The sequence below is a fragment of the Vanellus vanellus genome (genome assembly GCF_965231255.1).
Source record: "Vanellus vanellus genome assembly, chromosome: 10".
NCBI classification, from domain to species: Eukaryota; Metazoa; Chordata; class Aves; order Charadriiformes; family Charadriidae; genus Vanellus; species Vanellus vanellus.
This window is the reverse complement of record NC_138915.1, coordinates 19,758,741-19,783,781: the sequence shown is the minus strand read 5'-3', so window position 1 is coordinate 19,783,781 and position 25,041 is coordinate 19,758,741. Positions and strand designations below refer to the sequence as shown.

General features: G+C 37.6%; 1 protein-coding gene across 1 annotated transcript in view; it reads right to left on the bottom strand.

Annotated features, from left to right (window-relative positions):
• The window catches only part of DIAPH2 (diaphanous related formin 2), a 260,049-nt gene that overhangs the window by 66,526 nt on the left and 168,482 nt on the right, over positions 1-25,041 (bottom strand). Inside the window, exon 27 of the mRNA XM_082488260.1 lies at positions 5,319-5,414. Coding sequence (XP_082344386.1) covers positions 5,319-5,414 — 96 coding nt within the window. The remainder of the gene's footprint in view (positions 1-5,318; positions 5,415-25,041) is intronic.

Below are 25,041 nucleotides of genomic sequence, written 5' to 3'. Positions count from 1 at the left end.
CTCCTTCACCCTGCTTCTAAGTAGAATTCTTCAGAAATGACAAGTAAAACCTCTGCATACTGCAGCTGTTGCTTTCATGCTAAGCCACCAGAATAATATATTAGCTAACATTATTCCTTTAATTACAAAAATCATAAGCCAAAATGCATACACAGTAAAAACAGATTACACCACAAATACCTATTTTCAAATATCTTTGGGACTGTTTATGGAGCTCTGTGGACTCAAGTAATTTGCTAAGACTTGATTTGAATCGTACTATAAATAGGTTTTCCTTATACAACACATTTATATTTAGCAGTAAAACCAAACTTAAAGCTCACAATAATGCCTTGATGGCTAAAGCAGTAAATTTATTATTGGTGATACTTGTTTAGCTCTTGCTATTATAATTGTGGTAATTTCAAAGCACTTAGATCATACCTGTAAGTCTCATTAGTCCACGATTCCTGACTGTAAGCAAAAAACCTCCATACGTAACAATAAAGACGATGACACACTGTTCAACAGAAAGACACCAAACAAGGCTACTCAAACACCATTTTAGTTAAACACAAATCATGATCTGTTAAAAGCGCACCTACCACATTTTTGGATTTTAACACTGATAAATCTTCTCATCAATTCACAGACAGATGTAAGCACGCCAAAAACCAGTTTATTTGCAAAACTGCCATGTACAAAATTATTCACGATGCTTTCAGTATAGCAGATACACTTTGACTGAAGATTTTTACTTGAATGTGTTTTAGGTAAATAAGGATTGTGCACCCAGAAACCTAACTAACTCTCAAGACTTAATGTAATAAAATCAATGCAAAGGTAAACATAGAAGTCAGCCTTTAATTTTACGCATCTATGTCTTCAAGCAGAAGACACAAAGTTCCTAAAGCTTTAACCTTTTTATTAGAATTCTAATGAACTTTGATATAAAATATGCACCTAGTTTTTTTTTTTAATTAAAAAAAGCATATTTTAAATTAAAGAAAGTGTCTGAACACCATCTGAAAATTATCAAAAGTCATTAAAAAGCAGTAATCTTCCATTGCCTCAACTCCTTTTCATCTTACAGAAGTTAAACAAATGGTGGCAGCACTTCAGATGGCTTGCATAAAAGATTCAGATTAGATGTCGAAACTCAGCAAGGGAGGTTCATTCTTTCTCTTTGTCTCTCAAAACATACTGCTAATACAGAGACAGTAATGACAGCGTGGCAACTCTCAATAAAATCAAATTCAGAAGTTCCTAAATTGTGCCTATTATCCATCTCACTATACTCATTTGATTTTGCTGGATGGATTAAAAAAAAAAAAACAAAAAAAACCCGTGTGCTAATAGACCACATTAAATACTTTACACTGAAATCTAAAGCAGAAAGAACCTGCACGCATGTTCCTTATAGCAATGCCTTCCCAGGAGCAAAAGGCTACAGAAATAAGAGAACATATTACCATTGCAGCTGCAATAGTTTGGATATATAGGAGAGGGCACTAGTTACTAACATTTCTGAAAAAATTAAACTTGAATTCCATGGCAAAAAAAATAGCAGCTTAACAGAAAGAACCCTAAAAGAATAGTTGGCTCTCTGCAGAAATTTGCTTAAACTAATATTAGAAAGAAAATATTCTTGAATCAGTCTTCTTCAATAAATACCATGCCCCAGGGTCAGAAAAAAGGTCGAGGATAATTGGTGCAACAGTAGTGCTGGACACACATTTTAAACTGGTACCCTGTGATGGATGCCACCCAATACCTTTCTTTACTATACTTTCGTTCCAATATTAGAAAACTTGCAAAAAGCAAGTATCTTTTTGGAAGATGAAGCAACATTTCTAGAAACTGATTTACAAATTATTATTTTATAGCCTCTATAAGCAAAGCAATCTACCGAAAGGACAAACTCTATCTAAAATCCAGTAGCTAGAAACAATGAAAATATAGTAATAAGCTTAGGTAAGAGAAACCACACAGAAACTTTTTTCACAGTGAAAAGTCTACATAACAAAGAATACATGAGAGTCCAATGAAAATGAAAAACTGGGGGAGGAGGACAGGATTTTTTTTTATTACTTCCAAGACCTGATAACAGAGACTTATACTGGAAAAGTCTGGAGTTACATGCAACCCATTCAAGTTTGGCTTTTCATTTACAGGCTTAGCAAACAAATGTAAACAATGCAGTCAAATGTATTTTAAATGAGTTCTACTTTTCCAAACCTATCTGTACATACCACGATCATTTTTCTGCCCACAAGGATATTGGGTAGTTCCCCTGTGTGGGGCTACCATTCTAGATGAGCAGAGCACCATTCCCTTCCTATCTCCATCTCTTACCCAGTAGGTCTGTCTCTTATTCTTTAAATATTTTAAAGACGTGACTGTGCAAGCACAGATATATGCTACAAGGTACACCAGTGACCTCTGTAACGGCGGCTAATTGAACAGGTGTCTTTGGCAGAATGACACTCTTCTGGGGTAGTTGTATTCCTACAGTAATTGGAGCTCTGTTGTGCAAATGAAATGACCCCTCCTAAGTCCAACCTACTCACCTAAAGCTAGCAGTGAATGCATGCCATGGCAGAGGTTTTTCTTTCGGAAAGTTGCCGGTTTTTCTCTTTTCAGTCAAACTGATGAAGAATGCCACTAGTAATTATGCTACAGTTTGCTCCTTTGAGTTAAATTTACTCTGTGAAACCACTGGGAGAAAATACAACAAACGCCAAATTTTCGTGGCCTACTGGTTGTAGCCATTCAGAGGGTTGTAACCTTCTCCAGTTTTCATTTTCACCCTGAGAAGGTGCAAACAGAATAAGCAAGTTTGCAACAGGACAGATCTAGACCACATACATGAAAATGTACACAAGTGAACTTACTGTATTGCTGAGCAGTTTTTTTGAGGCATTTTCTAAAGTTTGGGGGTTTTTTTTGAGTTTGTTTTGGGTTTAGGCTTTCTGTACGGGTTACCTGTTACCAAGTAATGAATAAAACTGCAAAAAGCAAGCAAGCCAGCCATTTTTTCTCCTCACTAGATTTAAACTACCAGCCACAAATGACCCACAAAAACGAAACCTGTGTCCGAACAGGCAGAAAACAACAATTTTTCTTCTCAGACCATGACAGATACCAAGAAAGAAGTTCAAGCTCAAAACTTTACTGTACAAGTCTAACTTTCAAAATAGCATCACCCATCTTTTTTTCCTATGTGTTAAGAATACATGCTGATTACAGACAGCGCAGCAAGCTATCGATGTATGGAAAACTCCTACGTGGCACACCACGTGTGACAGTACTATACCACTTGCCATATGCTTGCCAGTCACAACCAAAGGATGTGAGCAAGCCCAGAAATGCCCCAACCTCTTCTTTCCATAGCTTTTATTTACATTTACTTCCTTCCGCTGAACCATACGAGGCATGGAGTTAACACTTTACTAAAATCTCACTGGATGAGAACAGGCAGAGTCTATTGACGATACCAATGAGAAAACTGTCTTTGTCCCTTCCATATCGCTCCTTAAAAAATGGAAGTTTGTAAATGTGGTCCCTGCTTTTTTAATGCTATAGTTCACTGCTTAGAGATGTCATAGCCATATTTTTAAGCGTCTTCTGTTGGTAGACAAGTTATTGACTAGATGTCAGGTATGTTCCTAAATCACATGACAAAATCTACATAACAGTTTAAATCAAATACTTGACTGGGACTAACATTTATTGCCTCTTGTCTAAATTTTTAGTTACCCCCCAAAAACTTCACATAATGGTCTTATCTGTTTATGAGAAAACTAATGGTTGCCCAGAGCTTGGAAATATATTACCTAGATCTTTTCCCACAGGAAGTTGCCCAAAGACATTTAACTCCTTAAATTTAAAAGCCAGACCCCACTAAAATATGAAACTTTAAACACACAGAAGTCAAAGCGAGTATATGAAATAGAAGTAAAAGAGATTTTTTACTTAGTCCCTTATTAGCCCTCTGCCCCCTATTTTTTGCAGAGGAGTCACCAGTTTTGGACCTGGATTCAGTCATCTCCTTGGCTTTCTCAGCTGCAGCAGATTTTGCGCAATCTCCTCTGGTCCCTGGGAAGCTTTTCTTTGTCACTGCCGGGTGACAAATCTCTCCTCAAGCCACAACACAGAGACCATCCCTCATATTGATATTTCTCAAGATACGTATAAAAATACATTTTGATCGAGGAATTCTTTCAGTTCTGATCTGAGAGCAGAAACAAGCTCTGAATTAAGAATGTCACTGGAACTGTAACAGAATTCATTCCCTAGTATGAACAAATTATGTACCTTATTTTTATTTTTTCAGGCATATGGCAAATTAAAAATAATTATATACCATATTTTCTAGCTAGATTAAAGAGGGTAGTAGAATTTCCCTTTACTCTTCTGTTCCTTTGGAAAAACAAAAAAGCAGCTAACATGAACCTAACCCTAGCTCATTGACAATGAGGTAGATATACATGGCTTATTTATGAAATAAGATGACTCCAATTTGCCAAACCTTTAGCAGCACATACCCAACCTGAGCTTTTGATTTTATGCCAAATAAAGATAATTTTTCACCTGTAAAGTTTGAAGACTGTATTTTTTACTGTAAGACATGTTTTAAAGGAAAAATTGCAAAATACAGTATACTACCATGAGCTTTGATGCAAAGGAAATGCAGAGTAAATGCAGTTCACAAATTGTATACAACTGGCATATCATAAGCAGAGGAGAATTGACTAGAGGAAACACTGCAGTTGCCTCGTCTTCTCTCATATTTTCTCAAAACCAAATTTGCAGGAAGAAATAATTGTTCAGACTAAACCAGTAAACCAGACTAAATTCAGTACAATACTACGGTCTCCCTCAAGAAAGTAAAGCTATTTTATTGTAATTTGGCTTTTATGACTACACACACTATAGCTTCCAACCCAATCAGTACACATCTAAGACCAGTGCTTGAAAAAGACTATCAGACCATGCCCAAACTCTTAGTGGAGTAAAAAGCTGATTTTTTTTTCGCAGCGCCACCTACAATACATTAGTTATTGTTTTAAAGATTAAGACAAGCGTAGTTTGTGCAGCCGTATTTTAAATGCCATTTCAAACACAACAGGAAGCCTTGTCATATCTTACAGCCCAGTTATCTGAAGATAGAGCTATCAAGTTAAAAATCCGTGATCACAAAGAGCATGCTGAGTTTTCACATTAGGTCAATGACCAACAGGAGCTCCACAGTTTTCAGTGAAAACTGTTGGTAAATCTTTGCAAAGCAATTTTTGCCCACTCAGTTCATAACCAGAAGTTTTTAAAAAGCATCTTACCTTGTCCCCTTGGTGTTCGTTTCCTGCGATCTCTGAATGCTGCTCCTGACTGCAAGGCCTCAAGCAGACTATCCATCACTCCTGTCTCATCGCCCTCTGAGAATTGAAGAAAAATAATATTAATCTCAGTGCTACTGAAATCAAACTTTGGAAAGAAAAGAAGTAAAAGTGTTGTCAAGTTCACATAATGCTTCCAAATAAGAGACGTACACATTTTAATGTAATGGATACTGTCAGTGCTTCAGGTATCACTGTCTAGTTTGCGTATGATGCTCTATTAAGCAAAATTTATGCCAATCCTACTGTTCTTTCAACTTAGAGATGTTATCTTGTGCATTATTGATGACATCTTCAGCATGCAGATAGACAGCTGCTGGTGAATGACTGCTGTTTCACTGCTAAGTTCTTTTAAGGCTTTCCTGAAGTAGAAACAGGTCATCTCTTTTGATTTAATCAACGTACATGGAAAAATCTGATGAAATGGAACGGCACAAAGTTAAATATTTGCAATGCTGTGAATATTTTATATGTTGCCTCCCATCCTCATGACACATTTAAATCCTTGGAAAAAAAAAAATTATCTATACAACATGCAAGAATACATAAGCCATATGCTACACCATGGATGATCTTAAGGTAAGGAAAGAACAAAGAGGGCAGAATCATGCAGTGAAAGTAGGTGGCATAACATTTCTTAAAAGCTGAATTCTACTTCTGCTAAATCTTTCTCTTGCTTTTTTCATATCCAAGCTAACCTGCAGCCTTTAAATTGCTGGACTTTACGGTGCATTATGGAAATCTGGGTAGAGTGATTACTTCCTTTTTTATATATTTAAGTCTTTGACTTCCTTTGCATTTCAGTCTGTTAATAACAGTTGATAGCAGCATTCAACTGCATATGAAACAGAGGTCAAACAACTGCAATGTTACAAAACTGTTGATGAATGCCTCTTTTTCTGCTCACGTCTGAGTTATAACCCAAAACTAAAATATAGACTAGACTAAGCAAGTAGGTGGACATTTTATTCACATCTCTCAGACTTCAAGTTAATATAAATTTCCCCACCAGAGTGGGAAGATAATTACTTTATGCAAAAGATTTACATTACAGTAAAACACGTCTGACTCACACAAAGTGTAGGAGGTTAAATGTACATTAAAGCTCTCAAATGTTCAAGTTTAAAAGCAGCTTGTTAATGCAAAAGGTATTCTGCCCTGGTTCTCTATTACATTTAGATTCACTAGACTAAATCCAGACCTGATATAAGACCACACCAATCCTAAAACATTACTCAGTTCAAATTTCTACAAATTTCTACATGATGATCAGTGTAACCACTTGATACATTTAAATTATACATCAACGTAATTTAAACCATTATGTATAATATACAACACATACATGAAGTTCTCTCCAGCGCAAGATGAAACAGAGCAGAGCAAGAATAGCAACCAGCAGAAGACTCCAAAATACCAGTTTTAATTACATTCCATCTAAAACCCTTAAAAAAACTAAGCTCCTGCAAAATAAAATAAGTAAATTAGCTTCTCTCGATTCACACTCATATATACAAGGCCAGAATCTTTTCTAAAGCATACAGCTTCATTATTTTCCTTTATGTCCCTTATCTTACACATGCTTATTCATTGATTTATTGGTGGCTCTGTATTAAATTTATTTTCTAAATCAAAGGTCTGTGAAAACACTTTGTCCAAACTAATACGTACCAAGTTGGTCTGAAACATTTAATGAATGCAACTGTAATACACAGAATTAGTTAACATGTTAGAATATTTTATGTACAGAAAAAAATCATTGAATCTTCATTAAAAATAAGTTGGCAATGTTTATTCAAAAAGGCAAAAATCCTCCAATACTTCATACATGTTTATGAAGCCTTCCACTTTTTTGCTGAGTGTGCTACTACACCTGCTAATTACTGCAACTGCTAAAAAACAGCCTATTTTTGGAATATCAAAATATACAATATAAAGACACGTGAATTAAGGAAGCTGTAGAACACAGTGATGGGATTTGTAACTCCTCAAAGTAAAATTTATGCTACGTCTGATCTCAGCACTGCATCTTAATCAAAGTCGTCAGGTGATTAAGTGGGAATGGGACAAAGAACTGCATTTTCAGTTACCCTTCATTAAAATTCCTAAATAAAATTCAACATAAATTTCAGACTTTCCCCATAGTTCTTGCTGAGTTACTTCACATATTACCAACTCTCTCCTTGATTTGCCCCCTCCCTTTTTTTTTTATATACTACCTATAGCAACTTGTAGAAACAAATCAGAAACAAAACCAAAAACTACTAGAAGTTTCTAAACTGACAAACTTATTTCCAACAGAAATTGTCAGTGGAAATAAAATACATAATGCTTATTTCTGATTTAGATCTCTTCCATTGTACACAAGGATAGAAGTTTCACCTGGAACAACTAATTCTCTTCCTCTTTCCTTCTTTTCCAAGTTGGTCCCAACCATTAAAGAGAGAGCAAATGTACGCACACATGCAAAAAAATTTGCAAGCTGTTTCCATCTTATGACTGGCTCTATGAGACTTTGATTAGCCTTAGCAAAGAGCCAGATTCACTATAGGTATTAAAACAGAACTGAAAAGGCAAAAAAAATCTTAATTGTTATTTGATGTGTTAACTACAAGTCCAATTTGTTTTCATTTGGATTTCACGCTAATATTCTATTGCAGAATTGGTGTAGCACATACAGTCTATTTTGAAAATGTGTGCGTTTTTTTTAGAAGGTTACAGTAAGACTCGTCTTCTCACAGGTCCCACAATTTAAACCAGTCAACAAATTTTGGCCACTTTCAATGATACCAATGAAGACAAAAATAACTTTCTTCTTCCATAAAAGAGTATTATTGCTTCTTACACTGCTGAAGAGCTCCAAGCAAGCAAAGAGGAACAGAGAAAAAAAGATATGATACAGTGAACAAAGTCACATTTGAGATGAGTGGGGAATCCTAATAAAGACAACTAAACCTTTCACAATTTTTGACCAGTTATAGGAGACAAAACAGAAGACGGGAAAAAGAAAAATCCACTTATTAATGCTGAGGAATAGTCACATCATGCATCTATACACAAATTTGCTGTGTATAAAAGCAATACACTGGTCTTTACACTTTGCTTTTATAAATAACAAAAGAATTTAGATGAACTGGTCATAAGCAGCATTTAGTATTTGTGGTCAGATCTTCATGTTAAATGACATTCTGACATTAGTACTCTGGAACTAGACTGTCAATTTCAAAAAGATGAGACCTTTGATAGACCATAAGAGATTAAATCAGAAACTGAAGATCTGGATGTACAAAAGGGTGGGGAGGGTGAAGGGTGAAAGTATCACAAAGAGAACAGTGACTATTGCTAGAGATGTATAGTAATCCCAACACAGTCAAACTGAGTGAACTTTTCGTTTTAAAGTTAATGCACATAAACAGTACTACCCTTTGGAACAAAGACAAGATAGATAAATGACCACAAATGACTAATGCCAAATCAGCTAATACAAAGCTCTCTCTGCTGTGGAAGGAAATTTCAAATCTCTACGAAATTAACATACCATTTGAAATGGCCAAATACTTATTATCATTATTACTATTATCATTATTATTAGAGAACAGCTAATGTGGAACTTGTTTACAAGAAAAGACCAAAACATTAGCTGGGTACAAAAGAAGTATGATAGTCTTCACCTGGCAGTATGAAAGGCCTTTCAAACCAATTTTGAAGACAACAGAACACAAGACTAAGATTATGTTTCTGCCAAAGATATTAGACTAAATTTATGGCTTATGTTTTCTGTTAATGCAATATACCGCACTTCATGTGGCTAGAGAAGTTCCCTCTCATTTATTTGGTCCTCAACATTTGATATAATGGCTGCTTAATTCATTAGTGGAAAGTGCAAACGGTGGTCATTAGTAAAATATCTGGCTTAGTAACAAAAAAAAAGGTTGTTTATAGATAGGAAGCTTTAACATTTGAGAGCTTATCAGCTGAATTTTTCTGAAAACCTCATTAGTGGATTTGCCATAACAACAGATGACATACAAATTGAAAATACTACCATTTTGGAAGATCAAAACAAGCATAGGATTTGGAATAATAAAATAAATGAAAATAATAGAAAAAGAATGAGTGTGTATAACTTCAGGTGCAAGCCAGGAGCTCTTCATTAGGGAATGACCAAGAGCACCAATATGAAGGGATAACCAAAGACACAATGATGCATTACCAGTTTTGTTCAGTGTGTTAAAAAGTCAGCATATTCTATTTCCAGTAGCAGTGGTATACAAGCTTGATTATGGCGTTCACAGAAGGCAAATCACAACTGGAAAAGCCTTTACACTAACTAGTGTATTCTAATAAGAAATGCCTAAGGCAGCACAATTTCTTTAGACTACATAAAGCAGCCACTGTAAAGAGATATGATTATCTCCTGTGCTTAGAATCTGTGAAGTCTCAAGAGAGAAAACTCATCCCAACAGACACCTTCCCCAAAAGAAGGCTGTTTTGGTAAAGCAGCAAACACAAAAGCATTTAGGCTGAGTTAGTGGAAGTATCTTTGCAATCAAAAATTATGTTTTAGAATGCATTCCCAAATAAGACTGTGGGAATAAAGAAGTCTAGAGATTCTAAGGAGGAAGCAAAATATTCTGAAAGGAATTATATGATATAGCACAGGCAATAGCAGGAGCACAATTCCCACCATCTTTTCAATCCACTGTACCTGAAGCATCCATCTGACACTCCTTATTGATGGCATATCTTTAAAAAGGGTATGTGACAAAATGGGCAATGAGAGTGCAAGAAACCAATTGTTTGCACTTAGGCTGCGGCATAAGTTACAGCATGAAGAATACAATTCCTGGGTATCTGCAGTCATGAACTAAGCCTTTACTTTTGAGCAAGCCTTTTAAATTTCAAATGACTTCTAGTGCAGATACGGCCTTTATATTTATGAGGAAAACTGTCATTCCAAACAATAGTTTGTTTAGATTATTTATCAAGAGAAAAATATATTAGGAAGGTGTATGATCAGGTATGACTAGTCTGTCTTGATTTTTCTTCATATAATACAACGAATTCAAAACTTTACAATCAATTAGGTGTTGAATTCTTATCTAAAGTACTTCCAAAAGAAGTAAATATCAGAAACAAAGCACATAATCTATTTCCAGAACATTATTTTTAAACTTCTGCTTTGCAAAGATAGATAACCTGTCCCAAACTCAAGCCATTCTTTATATTTTATCCATCAGCAAATGGCACCTGGAGATGGAACGACAGTATTAACTTTACAATTGTAAAAATTTAGAAACAAGGCAGGGAAAGAAATATTTTCTAAAAAGCTAAAATCAATGTAAATGTGCCTTTGCATGTACAATACTATTGTAGGAAAGACTGCAACAGTATTACACAATCCTTAAGCCTCCCTTTGTAACACAAAATCAAGATTTAAAAAAAAAAATAAATAAATCAATACAAGAAGGACTAAAAGTTTCATGCATGCTTTTAGACAAGTCCTGGTATCACTGACCAAGTCTCCCTTCTGCTTTGTATCTACATTTAAGTTTTTTAATCGTCGCCCTCCTTACATGGAAATCTCTCTTTGACAAGTACTTAAATAGGAAATATTTAAAAAAAATAATCAAGATGCTTCGCTGTTCTGTATGCCTTATGTTATTCATATCCATGATATGAGAATTTGCATAAAAACAGTTCAAGCAGTCACCACAGTCCAGAGATAAAGCTCATAAAGCACATCAGGTCTTTTACCCAACACAGAGAAGTATATGGAGTTGACATTTAACCTACCTCTGAAATACAGCAGAGGGATTAAAGTGTCTTCCCTTTTAAAAACAATTATTTCAAACAGCTTGCTCTTGCACTGTATTATATCTGACATAGATGTAGAAGTAAGATTCCTCAGTATAGGTAGGTAATTTATTTTAGCATAATCTGTACACTGCTAAATTAACCATGAGGACTGTGTTATAAAGGTAGAAAACAAACACTTGAGAATGATGAAGAACGTTTCCTATTTTTCCACAGAGCAAACGCAATCCTTCACCTGCTTCTGTAGCCATTTTCTGTTTCAACAGAGTTCCTCTGAAACAGAGGAACCATTTCAACATGGAGATGAAGATAAAATATTTCCTTTGCTATCGCTGCTAGCACCTATGAAACACAACCCTTAAGTTAGATTTGGGATCCTGTTTGTCAATACTACATTCCTTTATCACTTCCTGACAAATCTCATCTAAACATCAAAAAGAGACCCCGACATCCATACCTCCCAATATTAAATGCAAAATAATGTTCTTTTCTACTTAAAACTCATATCATTAAAATGAAAATTGAAGTTGAAAAAAAAAAATACAGGTAAAGTATCATTTTCTTGCCAGCCTGAGTAGCAATAAAATCTACAGCTGAGACAGGACAACAGGTTTTACTGTGTTCTTGGTTTTGTTTTGGTTTTGTGTTTTTTTTTTTGTTGTTGTTGTTGTTGTTTTTGTTTTTTTGTTGTTTTTTTTTTTTAATAACTGCTGCTAATATTTCATATTGGAAACTGAAAAATGTTTAGTCTGTTGTAGCCTATGAGGCTTTTAAAGTCATTCTTGCAATTAAAAGAGCAATGCTGAAAGATCACACTGGAAAACACGTGATAGTACTCTGTTTAGTGCCTAACCTGAACTTTGAATGACAAATGTACACAAAAATTAGAGCTCTTTCATAGACTTTATGTAAACATGGGAATATTTAACTTCTTGGGTTGCCTCTGATTCAGTAGGCATTCTTGAACTTGCTTCTGTGGCAGCGGCGGGCTCTGACAATCTCAACTTTGAGAGTTTTTAGTTTCTCTCCTCTAAAAGATGGCACTAAATTGTTCTAAACATAGCTTCTCACCTTCTTCAAGAAGACAAGTATCAACTTCCCTGAAGCCAAGCTCACATCTATGAGCTATTTTTTAAAATAATTTTAAAAATATTTAACTTTGGTTTTTACTCAATTTTTTTTATTAAAAATATTGCAAAATTTTAAGTTTCTTACCCACCGCCTACTCCCCCATTACAGAACAAAAAGAAAGAGGAGATTTAAGTGAGCTGTTGAAGTAAATTTGGAAGAGGCTTTATATAAACACCGCCTCCTAATGACAGCTATATTCCCATGCACTAGATAAACAACCACGTTTTTCCCAGCTCAAAATGTTCAGTGCAAACTAGACAAGGAATTCGGAAACATAACTTTCTGATTTAGATTGGAGGAGCTAGAAACTTTGTCAGACCGATTTCAGTTTCTTTTTGTGACCTCTATTGCACAAAGTTTTACCTCAGCTGTCAGCATATTATCATCTATCAAAAGGTAGGAATCCACCTACGTAGACCAGCCAGGAGCTCCTGGACCAACAGGAGCCAATGGGGAGGCACCGTTAATACACGGCACAGGAATGCTGCCTGGAGAGCAGTGCAAAGTAATTACAGCTGTTCCAGCCAAGTCAGCCTCAATGAAGATATGGCTGAAGTGCCTCTGTGCAAATGCACGGAGCATGGGGAACAAACAGGAGGAGCTAGAGATGTGTGCACTCCTCCAAGGCTACGATCTCATTGGCATCATAGAAACTTGGTGGGATGACTCCTATGACTGGAGTGTTGCCATGGGAGGCTACAGGCTCCTCAGGAGAGAAAGGCAAAGGAAATGAGGAGGCAGTGTTGCCTTATATGTTAACGAGCAGCTGGAATGCATGGAGCTCAGCCTAGGGATGGATAAAGAGCCAACTGAGAGCCTATAGGTAAGGATTAAAGGGAAATTGGGAGCAGGGGACATTACAGTGGGGGTCTGGTACAGGCCACCCAACCAAGACGACCGAGCGGATGAAGCCCTCTACAGACAGATGGGGGCGGCATCACGTTCTCAGACCCTGGTTCTCATGGGTGACTTCAACCACCCCAACATCTGTTGGAAGAGTAACACAGCCAGGCATAGGCAATCCAGGAGGTTCTTGAATTGCATTGACGACAACTTTCTTCTCCAAGTGGTTGAGGAGCCAAGCTATGCTGGACCTTGTTCTTACCAACAAGGAGGAGCTGGTAGTGTCAAACTCAAGGGTAGCCTGGGCTGTAGTGACCATGAAATGGTCAAGTTCGAAACCCTCGAGGCAGCAAGGCAGGTGCCCACTAGGCTGACCACCCTGGACTTTGGCCTCTTGAAGAACCTGCTTGGTATGGTGCCATGGGATGAAGCGCTGGAGGGAAGAGGGGCCCAAGAAAGTTGGTTAATATTCAAGGACCGCCTCCTCCAAGCTCAGGAGCGATGCATCCCTACAAGGAAGAAGGCAGGCAGAAAAGCCAAGAGGCCTGCATGGATGAATAAGGAGCTCCTGGACATGACCAAAAGGAAAAAGGAGGCCTATAGGGAGTGGAAACGGGGGCAGGTAGCTTGGGAGGAATACAGAAGAATTGTTCGAGCAGCCAGGGATGGGGCTAGACAAGCTAAAGCCCAGATAAAACTAAATCTGGCCAGGGACATCAAGACAAACAAAATATCCTTCTTTAAGTATGTCAGCAAGAAAAGAAAGACTAGGGAAAATGTGGGCCCTCTCTGGAAGGAAACGCAAGAACTGGTTACAGTATCACAGAATTTTCAGAGTTGGAAGGGACCTCTAGAGATCATCTAGTCCAACTCCCCTGCTAAAGCAGGATTGCCCAGAGCACATTACTCAGGACTGCATCCAGGCGGGTCTTGAACATCTCCAGAGAAGGGGACTCCACCACCTCCCTGGGCAGCCTGTGCCAGTGCTCTGTCACCTGAACCGTAAAGAACTGTTTCCGTGTATTTGAACGGAACTTCCTGTGTTCTAACTTGTGCCCATTGCCCCTCGTCCTGTCACTGGGAACCACTGACAAGAGCCTGGCTCCATCCTCCTTCAACCCACCCTTTCGATACTTGTATGCCATAATAAGGTCTCCCCTCAGCCTTCTCTTCTCCAGGCTAAAGAGTCCCAGCTCTCTCAGCCTTTCCTCATAAGGGAGATGCTCCAAGCCCTCAATCATCTTCGCTGGACTCGCTCCAGCAGTTCCCTGTCCCTCTTGAACTGCGGAGCCCAAAACTGGACACAGTATTCCAGTCGTGGCCTCACCAGTGCAGAGTAAAGGGGGAGAATGACCTCCCTCGACCTACTGGCCACAGTCTTCCCTATGCAGCCCAGGATTCCATTGGCCTTTTTGGCAACAAGGGCACATTGCTGGGCCATGGATAATTTACTGTCTACCAGAACCCCCAGATCCTTCTCCTCCAAGCTACTTCCCAGCAGGTCCGCCCCTAACCTATACTGGTGCCTAGCATTCTTCCTCCCCAGGTGCAGGACCTTGCACTTGCTTTTGTTGAACCTCATTAGGTTCTTCTCTGCCCAGCTCTCCAGCCTGTCCAGGTCACACTGGATGGCAGCACAGCCCTCTGGGGTGTCAGCCACCCCACCCAGTTTGGTATCATCAGAAAACTTGCTGAGGATACACTCTGTCCTCTCATCCAGGTCATTTATGTTACCCGGGACAGAAACAGAGCTGAGGTACTCAATTACTTTTTTGCCTCAGTCTTCACTCAAGGACTGCAGCCACACTGCCCATTACACAGAATGCAAAGGTGAGGACTGGGAAAATGGAGAACTGCCCACTGTAGGAGAAGATCAAGTGCAAGACCACCTGAGGAACTTGAAGGTGTACAAGTCCATGGGACCTGATGAGATACATCCACGGGTCCTGAGGGAACTGGCAGATCAAGTCGCCAAGCCACTAGCCATCATATTTGAGAAGTCGTGGCGGTCTGGCAATAGGAAATGGGGAAGCATAACCCCTATTTTCAAAAAGGGAAACAACGAAGACCTAGGGAACTACATGCCGGTCAGTCTCACCTCTGTGCCTGGCAAGATCATGGGGCAGATCCTCCTGGAAACTCTGCTGAGGCACATAGAAAACAAGGATGTGATTGGTGACAGCCAACATGCTTTCACTAAGGGCAAGTCATGCCTGACAAATCTGGTGGCCTTCTACGAAGGGGTTACAGCAGCAGTGGACAAGGGAAGACCAACTGATGTCATCTACCTGGACTTGTGTGGGACGGTGTCAAACGCTTTGCACAATATCCTGGTCTCTAAATTGAAGAGACATGGATTTAACAAATGGACCACTCGGTGGATAAAGAACTGGCTGGACGGTCACACTCAAAGAGTTGCGGTCAACGGCTCAATGTCCAAGTGGAGAGCAGTGACGAGTGGCATTCCTCAGGGGTCGGTACTGGGACCTGTACTGTTCAACACCTTTGTCAGTGACATGGACAGTGGGGTCGAGTGCACCCTCAGCAAGTTTGCCGATGATACCAAGCTGTTTGGTGAGGTAGACACACTGGAGGGGAGGGATGCCATCCAGAGGGACCCGTACCAGGCTGGAGAGGTGGGCCCAAGCCAGCCTCATGCAGTTCAACAAGGCCAAGTGCAAGGCCACACATCTGGGTCGGGGCAATCCCAAGCACAAATACAGGCTTCGCGGGGAATGGCGGGAGAGCAGCCCTGAGGAGAAGGACCTGGGGGTGCCGATTGATGAGAAGCTCAACATGAGCCAGCAATGTGCGATCGCGGCCCAGAAGGCCAACCGTATCCTGGGCTGCATCAAAAGAAGTGTGGCCAGCAGGTCAAGGGAGGTGATTCTGCCCCTCTACTCCACTCTCGTGAGACCCCACCTGGAGTACTGCATCCTGCTCTGGAATCCCCACCATAAGAAGGACATGGACCTGCTGGGGCGGGTCCAGAGGAGAGCCTCTCTCCTATGAGGAGAGGCTGAATGAGTTGGGGCTGTTCAGCCTGGAGAAGGCTCCAGGGAGATCTTATTGTGGCCTTCCAGTCCCTAAAGGGGGCCTACAGGAGAGCTGGGGAAGGACTTTTTACTAGGGCATGTAGCGATAGGATGAGGGGGAATGGCTTTAAACGAGAAGAGGGCAGGTTCAGATTGAACATTAGGAAGAAATTTTTCACTTTGAGGGTGGTAAGGCACTGGAACAGGTTGCCCAGAGAAGCTGTGGCTGCCCCATCCCTGAAGGTGTTCAAGGCCAGGCTGGACGTGGTCTTGGGCAACCTGGTCTAGTGGGAGGTGTCCCTGTCTATGGCAGGAGGGTTGGAACTCAGTGATCAAAGTCCTTTCCAACCTAAAGCATTCTATGATTCTATGATAATCTATCTTCTAGCAGATTTTTTCAGGACCTTCACGATGACTGCTTTTTCAGTTTGCACTAGAAACGAGGCTATTTTGACTAGAACAAAACCCCCAAATAATTACTACTATTCTTAAACAAAATATAAGAAGTGGGATAGCACTATCTATGGTAAAAATAAAACAACAAAGTAGCTTGGGCTTTTTAAATTACTTGAATAACTTAGGAGAACAGTCTACAGAAACTGCACTTCACTTGAAGTCACAATAGAGCTCAGTCCATGCATCCAAAACATGATCCACGTGCTACCTTTTTGGTTTCTTCAGTTCAGATTCACAGCTAATGCTCTGAGAGGCCCTGGAAACATGCTCTTGTTTCTGGAGCATTTTGCTGCCTTCCCTTTTTATTTGCCTTCACCAACTAGAAGAAGGTTACTATAGGAATACCATATATTTTACTGGTGCATTTTCATTTGCCAGTAAAGGCTTACTCATGTGCTTTGCAAAACACCTTGTACTCTTTATTATTACAAATATACTAATTGTAAACAAATTTAAGTTAATAAAAAGTTCATAGTAACTTCCCAGGTACTTTTTCAAAAGTTTAGGCCCTTACTGAAAGAGTCTGGTCAAATACCATGTCAGGCAACACATGCCATCTACCTGCCTGCTTCTCTAAATGGTTTCAAAATTATAGTTCTGTTCACATATTGCACTACCCTGTATTGCTTTGAACTTTTAAGTACTTTTCATAAGTCTAATATGTGCCCTGCATAAACTTTTAAAAAAAGACTTTTTATTCATAATGGTACCAGAGTTTTTAATTGCAATGTATTCACTTTAAAAAGTCAGTTTTCAGTTTCTTTTGGAAAGTGTGTTTTTGTGTTCTTCTCGTATATTTGCATTTTATTCATTTACTAAATTTATTTTACGTGCATAATAAATATCTTCAGGAAGCAGTCCTCCTCATCATTTTGCACTAGAATACAATCTCATTACCGCTATTTACTTTTTAATTAAAGGAGAACAATTTGGGACAGTATGACTGATAAGTGAACCTAAACCTCATGTCAGTTTACAAAACAAGGCAAATCCTTGCTTACATACCAATTAGGCTTATTGTTTATGATAACCTGATCTCAGGGTTACATAAAGATAATAGAATGGGGAAAAAATGTGCTTTGTTGTACTGGCAGGTTACTGAAAATAATTTTTGAAATATGCACTTTTTCATTTTCAGAAAACATCACCATGGTCAAGGTCTACTTCACTAGGACTGTATTTAATTGAAACTCATCAGCATTCTCCCTGGGTCCCCACTCTGAATGGACTTACCCTCCTTGCAAGGATGACTTTCACTAAACTTTAAAAGAAAAAAAAAAATGCTTTAATGTGGATTACTTCATAACAAATGGGAAGACATTGCCTCTGTGTGTGAAGGAAAAGATTGCGTAGCTCAAAAAAAATGAAAGAAAAATGACCATACGATACCTAAACAAATAAATGCATCTGTAATCAAGTCCTACTACTGTCTGAAAGATGCGTTTCAGTTAAAGTGTTAAGCAACTTTTAATTTATGTGATTAGCACATACATAAGGCATCACAAAATCATCAAAGCTTTTAGAATTTAGAAAATAATTTTCCGTTAAAAATTGCTCATAGTTGAACAACTGCTCCAGTATTTAAAGGAAGAAACCAGTATTGGGAACTCTTTTTGAGGAACGGGAATTTCTTACATATTCTTGCTGATTTTATTTGGTTTTTTACTGCTGTTCTTTTATCTTGTAGTGACCTCATTCAATTTATATTTCAATTACTCCAAGTCCTAAAACAACTTTAGCCAATTGTAATAATTGATGTCACAAAAAATATCAGATTTCAGTGCCACACCCAGAAGTGACCAATGCTGGTCTTAAATTCATTTTGGGATGACACTTAGAGTCAAGTAGGTAACAAAGAAACCTCTGTCACACTTAACAAAATATTAATCAGACAGTAATTGGTTTATATCAGCCTTTCTACGTTTTAGAAGAAAACTTCTGTAGCTGACCTTTTCTTATTAGAGTTTGCAGAAAGGAAACTTTCATTTTAGAGCAAAACCAGCTGCATGCCCACATGATAGAGAATCAATTATCTTTCATCAAATAGCTTACAGAATTCTTGGCCAGCTCCTGACAGTGCTATCAGCGTATATTCACTTTTATCATATATTTAACCTCAAAAAAAGGGGAAGCAATTAGTTCAGACTAAACTGCCAAACTTCACGATACCTGCATGATACCTGAAAATGTATCCAGTTTAGGAAAAAAATAAAATCCTTCCTACTAAGAATGTGTACATAGAAAAGTCCCATGGCAAATGTCAAGCTGTAACTTATTCATGTTTCCAAATCCTTTTACACAGATTCCAAAGTCGTTCTGAAACCTATATTGTTTTCCATGATGATTAAGTCCAATTTCAGGTGGACTAGACAAGTATGGAATCTGAATACACAGACATCAAAACTTACCAGAATTTAGAATGTGTAGCCCAAGATGTTTCCAACAGGAAATGTACTGTTGACTCTGATATGTCACAGGATTTAACTGGAAACTATTAACTAGCCAAGTCCTACAGCAACCACAGAAAACTTCACTCAAAACAATTATTATGGAGCATATTGTTATTAAAATGCAGAAGATAGCAGAAACCACACCTAATTTCAGCACTCATTTACAATCTACAGTCCAACTTTGAATATAAATTTCCTCATTATTACAGCTACCTGTTTTGTTATACTGGTACAGACCAACTATCAATTCTTTGACTTTTCTGCAAAGTTTCTAGTTGATAGTTTCTCATTACTACAGTGTTTCATTGTCTAAAGAGATATTTTGGTTTTAGCTTTTGATGGCTCTCTGAAAATCATCCGTTATGTGGTAAAGATGAACATTCTGTACTCTCAAGACAACTGTTACTACATTATGGCTCTCACCTTACGGAGCATGACACCAAATGATGTCTCTCTAGGTTTAAAATCTAAATTTCCAGACCCACAAAGTCACACTTTTATCTTTATTGCCCATCTGGCAATGTCTAAAAGACATCATGCATATTTCTACTTTCAACAAAAAAGTATCTTCTGGATACAAATCCAGCAGCAGAGTCTTTGTTTATGCTGCACATTTAAAATATGAAATGCAGTAAGTTTTGAATTTTTTAAATCTTCTACCAGTGGATTTCAGAACTCATCAATGACCAGCAGTTTCAAGTTGAAAGTCTGATTATACAACTAACAAAGAACCACTGAAATCAATGCCATAAAGTTCAAGTTAATTAAATTAACCTCTACATTTGAGAAGAAATAGGCTTTTGTCATTAAAATAAGTGTTCTTTGGTGCCTTACAGAACTTTTCTTTTAAGTATACATTGACTTATCAACAGCCTTTTAACTTACCTTTAAGCACAATTATTGTATTGGGGTGCAAAACCGTGCTAACTTTTGTGGAAGTGTTCTAACATTTCATTAATCAATACTTCACATGGAAAATTATTAGTGAAGATCTAATATGATATATATTGTCAAATGATCATTATTTAATTTATGAAGTTAACCCAGAGCGTCCAGCTCTGGGCCCCCCAACATAAGACAGACATGGACCTGTTGGAGCAAGTCCAGAGGAGGGTCACAAAGATGATCCGAGGGCTGAAGCACCTCTCCTATGAGGACAGGCTGAGGGAGTTGGGGTTGTTCAGCCTGGAGAAGACTCTGGGAAGACTTTATAGCAGCCTTCCAGCCCCTAAAGGCGCTACAGGAAAGATGACAAGGGACTCTTGATCAGGGAGTGTAGCGATAGCACGAGGGGGAATGGCTTTAAACTGAAAAAGGGGAGATTTAGATACTAGGAAGAAATTCTTTACTCTGAGGGTGGTGAAACACTGGCACAAGTTGCCCAGGGAAGTTGTGGAGGCCCCATTTCTGGAAGTGTTTAAGGACAGGCTGGATGGGGGTTTGAGCAACCTGGTCTAGCGGGAGGTGTCCCTGCCCGCCCAGGGCAGGAGGGTTGGAACTAGATGAACTTAAAGGTCCCTTCCAATCTAAACCATTCTATGATATAACATATGTATACTACTGTCAAACGGGGGTGAAGGAGGTGTTTAGCAGTAAGCATACAGTACAAAGAGGCTCATCAACATGATGTTCTTTCATACCTAGTTTGGGAAACTACTCTTGTGAAGACAGCATCTTAACAGTTCTGTTAGAAATGAGATACTACAACTACAGTAAAACAATCATTCTACTGCGACAGAATTTAGCCACCAAAAGTGTCCCACCATTACCGTCACATAAATTTCCATTTCATAGAAATTCTACACGTAGTTCTCCTTGTTGCTATCTGATTTCTGAATAAACTTTATACTAAAGAAAAAGTTAGTTGATCATCTCATTATTTCAAAAATGCTTTTTAACAATGGAAGTTCTACAAAATATACGCATATAATTTTGCATATCCATTACTTTGAGATAAAGAATATTACAGGTATTTTCAAAATTAACAATATCTACTTTTTGAAATAAGAATACTTTCTCCAAGGAAAAGGAAAGTTGAATTTGCACAGACAACTATCCAAAGTTAACACTTGATACTGTTCAGTAAATAGTCTCCAGAAACCTACTTTTAAGAGAAAAGACGACAATTCTTCTGCCTTTCTTCACCTGTAATTATCCCAATCTCAGATTTCAGAGTCTAATAATTATTTTTTTTCCCCCTGACAAACTACTTCATTAAATCAGTTTACTTGGAAGGCACCATATGCCATATTCATAAACAAACAGAATTTTTTCCATTGCTAAAATTTAAAAGGTGAGTTTAAATTTTAATTTCTAACTTCCTCTCCATGCTCACATCTATTTGTGTTTCTCTTGAGCTGGTTTTGTCCTATATTAATAACATTTACTGTAATTTTTACATTCCCCCAGTTCTCAAGATGGCTTCAAACTCCTGCATAAATAGATTTTTAAAAATTTTGAGCAACTCATGCATAATTGCTTTGAAGAAGAAAAATCAAGCCTCACCTTGGTTCTATAGATGCTCACATTTAAGCATAATGTAAATCTCCATCTAATTTTTTTCTGTGAATATTATATTTCAGGAAGAGTGCAGAATATTCAAACAGACTATCAACATCAATATGAAGGATAATGACTTCCCAAAGGAATTGTAACATTTGCCTCATTGGCATCCAGAACCATAAACTAATAACCTGTAGAATGTAAACAAACCCCAAGTTTTATCACTCTAGGTACCCCATGCAATCGCTAGCCAAGATATAAATCCGAAGGATTAAGGCTAAGATATTTACAAAATAATATGTTTCTCGTTATAAACTTAGTATGGATTTCTGTTTATGCTAAAGGACATAAGAGGAAGATACAACAATCAGGAAAGCAGAGAATCATTAGAAAACTGCAGCAAAAGTAACCTTCTTGAACTGCATCCTGCAACAGTCAATGCAAGTGTAACAACAGTTCAAGGAAACACAACAGAATTATTGCTGATACTAGTACATACCAGTTTGAATAAACAGCACATGAATTCTTAATATACGAGTACTTGAAAAAGAAAAGTAGGAATATCCATCAACCACTAGCACAGAACTTCATTTCCATCAACTGCGTTAGGGGAGAGTGTTTATATGTCTTCAAAACAATTAATTCAATACTAATTGGGACTGAGGAAGCTCGTTCTATCTTTTATCCTAATACGGGTAGTTAAAAGGTGATTTTAATTGCCATAGTAATCAGATATAATGAAGAACAAAACTGTTTCTGATTAAATAACATTTGCATCAGAATGGCTGTTATTAGATTTTCAGCTCCTAGAAAGCTGTCTTCAGTTTTTTGGTTTTTTTTTTTTTGTTTTTTTTTTTTTTTTTCTCTCTCTTGTTCAGATATGCACATGGAAGCAATGCTGCAAGAATTTTGCAGATGTTTAATCAGATGGAAGTCATGACAGACTATGTATAAATGTATCATAGCCCAGCCTGTTACCGCCCTCAAAAATTAGGAAACTGCTGAAAAACAGCTATAAAGAATGTTGTCTTTCCATAGAGCTAGTGAATGCTAAAGAAAAGAAGGGACTGTTAAGCCCTTTTCCTACAGAATTCCTCTCTTAGAATGAGAAAGAATGGTTCCTGATTTAGACTGTGAAATTTGGGATCTCTAGGTACGTGGGTCACTTTGGTCTTTCTATGTCTACATACTTTACCAGGAAAACAGGCAAACAGAAGTACCTTTCTAGTCCAGGAAACGTAACAGATGCATAAATAGCAGCAGAATGAAAACACGAAAAAGGACCAAATATTCCCAAGCGCTATAGCTACAACTGAGGAGGTAGAGTTGGCCATCCACATGTAATATTGACTGGAAGTAACAGAGTACAACAGTTGCCAGAATGTCTTGCTATGGCTTTGACTGCATCACAGATTGACTGCACCATAGATCACAGCGAGACATGTTCAGGCATGACATAATACATATTAATAGTAAGAATTCTTAAAGTGGAGGTTATAATATTAAACAACAGGTCTCACTATAAATTGTTTAAGGTGCAGTTTTAAATCAATGATATACGAAATACACTTTTGCACTAAGAACATTTGAAAATCTATTCTGAAAAACATTAATGCAAAAGTTACCTAACCAGGTAACAAAAAAACCTTATTTTAGAACTACGCTACACTGGAAAACGAAGGAACCCTATTGCTCTGAGCTGAAAGACTGTAGTAATGTGTTAAAATTTTATTCTTGAAGATATAGCTAGATAAATAACTGAGAGTTAGGTTAAAATACCCTTTGGGTGAAAATCACCTTGTCAAAATGACAGCTTGAGAGGACATCTGTCTCCTTCCTCTAAGTCTTCCGTGTCACATTCACTTAGACAAATTTGCAAACTATTTATATAAGCAGCAAAGAGCACAAAGATGTAAATGTAGCAAGAAAAAATAGTTACTTGGAAAAAAACAGTTAATTGAATATCCATGTTGTGGAATCCACTGGGGATGGAGCTATCCCCCGCCTCCTGCCACAGCAATAGAGTTGTACTATGTGAAATGGATATTCCAATACATTTAAAAATTGGAAAAAAATATCTCAGAAGTATTAAACTAACTTTCTGTCACTGTCTTCAAAACATTGGTCACTTAAATGGCAGTTTCAGTGCATTTGGCCATGTACAGTTATTCACATATTTGCAGTTTCAGTAAAAAAAAAAAATAAAAATTCAAATTTAAACTTTAGTTGTATATGTTGGTAGGAAAAGTCTTTGACAACGAAAAGCAAAACGTTATCAGTATACTGTGGCATCTATGTTACTGCTAAGCATGGTCTACTCCTCACCTGTTTAAAAAATTAATGGATGTAGACAGGTACACTCTCACTGACTGAGCTGAAGCAATTTAAGAAGGTGTAACTTTGACCTGTTAGCTAAAGCCCTTGAACACAGACCAGTTCACTGACAATAGTATCTAAGTGGGGTTCTCATACTTTTCAACAGTTAATAAAACATGGTAGCTTACATTGTTTTAAGTGGTAGTTTAAACTAACTTCTCTCAGTATGTCTTCAAGCACACTGGAAGAGGGTGATGACGGGATATTTAGGTTCTTACCCCACTCACAGAAAAGTGCCTGTCCATAATACAAAGGACTTTCATTTGTCAGGTGATAGATTATTAAAGAAAGATCAGTCAAATGCTGAAAGAATGGATTAGAAAAGTCTCATTAGACATCTCCATGAGCTTAACGTCACAAAATCCAGAAAATGTATTTATGCATCACCTTTATTTAAATTTTATATTTTGTTTATAGTTAAACTGAAATTATTAGAAGAATCTTTATATGATATGAAATTTGAATTTGTCGTCTATACAAAGCAACAGAGTTGTTCACTAGTAGTTATGCTACAGTATATTCCATGCAGTGTCACTGCCACATCAAGCAAGGCAAAAAAATAATAGGATTCATGGTACCACTGTAGAAACACTCCAAACAAGCCCTAGGGAAGTAACTTTTAAAAAACAGAAACCAATCAAATAAACACCAAAACTGAGGCTTTGTGGCAAAGTGATGTACACAAATACATGAGAATTTTTAAAAGATTCTCACATAAATTATTTGTTTTCTATCATGGTATTCAAATTACAGTACATAAATATAAATTCATTTTTAAAACTCAGAATACAAAGAATGAAGTATTGGGAGAAACAATTTATCACAATCAGCAAATACAATAGCAAACCTAATTTATTTCTTAAAATATAATTAATAGCACATATAAAGTGATCACAGAAGAAAGATTTTTCACTTGTAAATAAAACTTGTTCTCGCTTTGTTCACTTCTTTGTTTTAGCAGATTTATATACAGGTTGCCTTTTTTTTTTTTTACCAAACTGTGAAATTACTGAGCAGAAAAAAAAAACAAACACAGAGTTGTGACTCATATACATA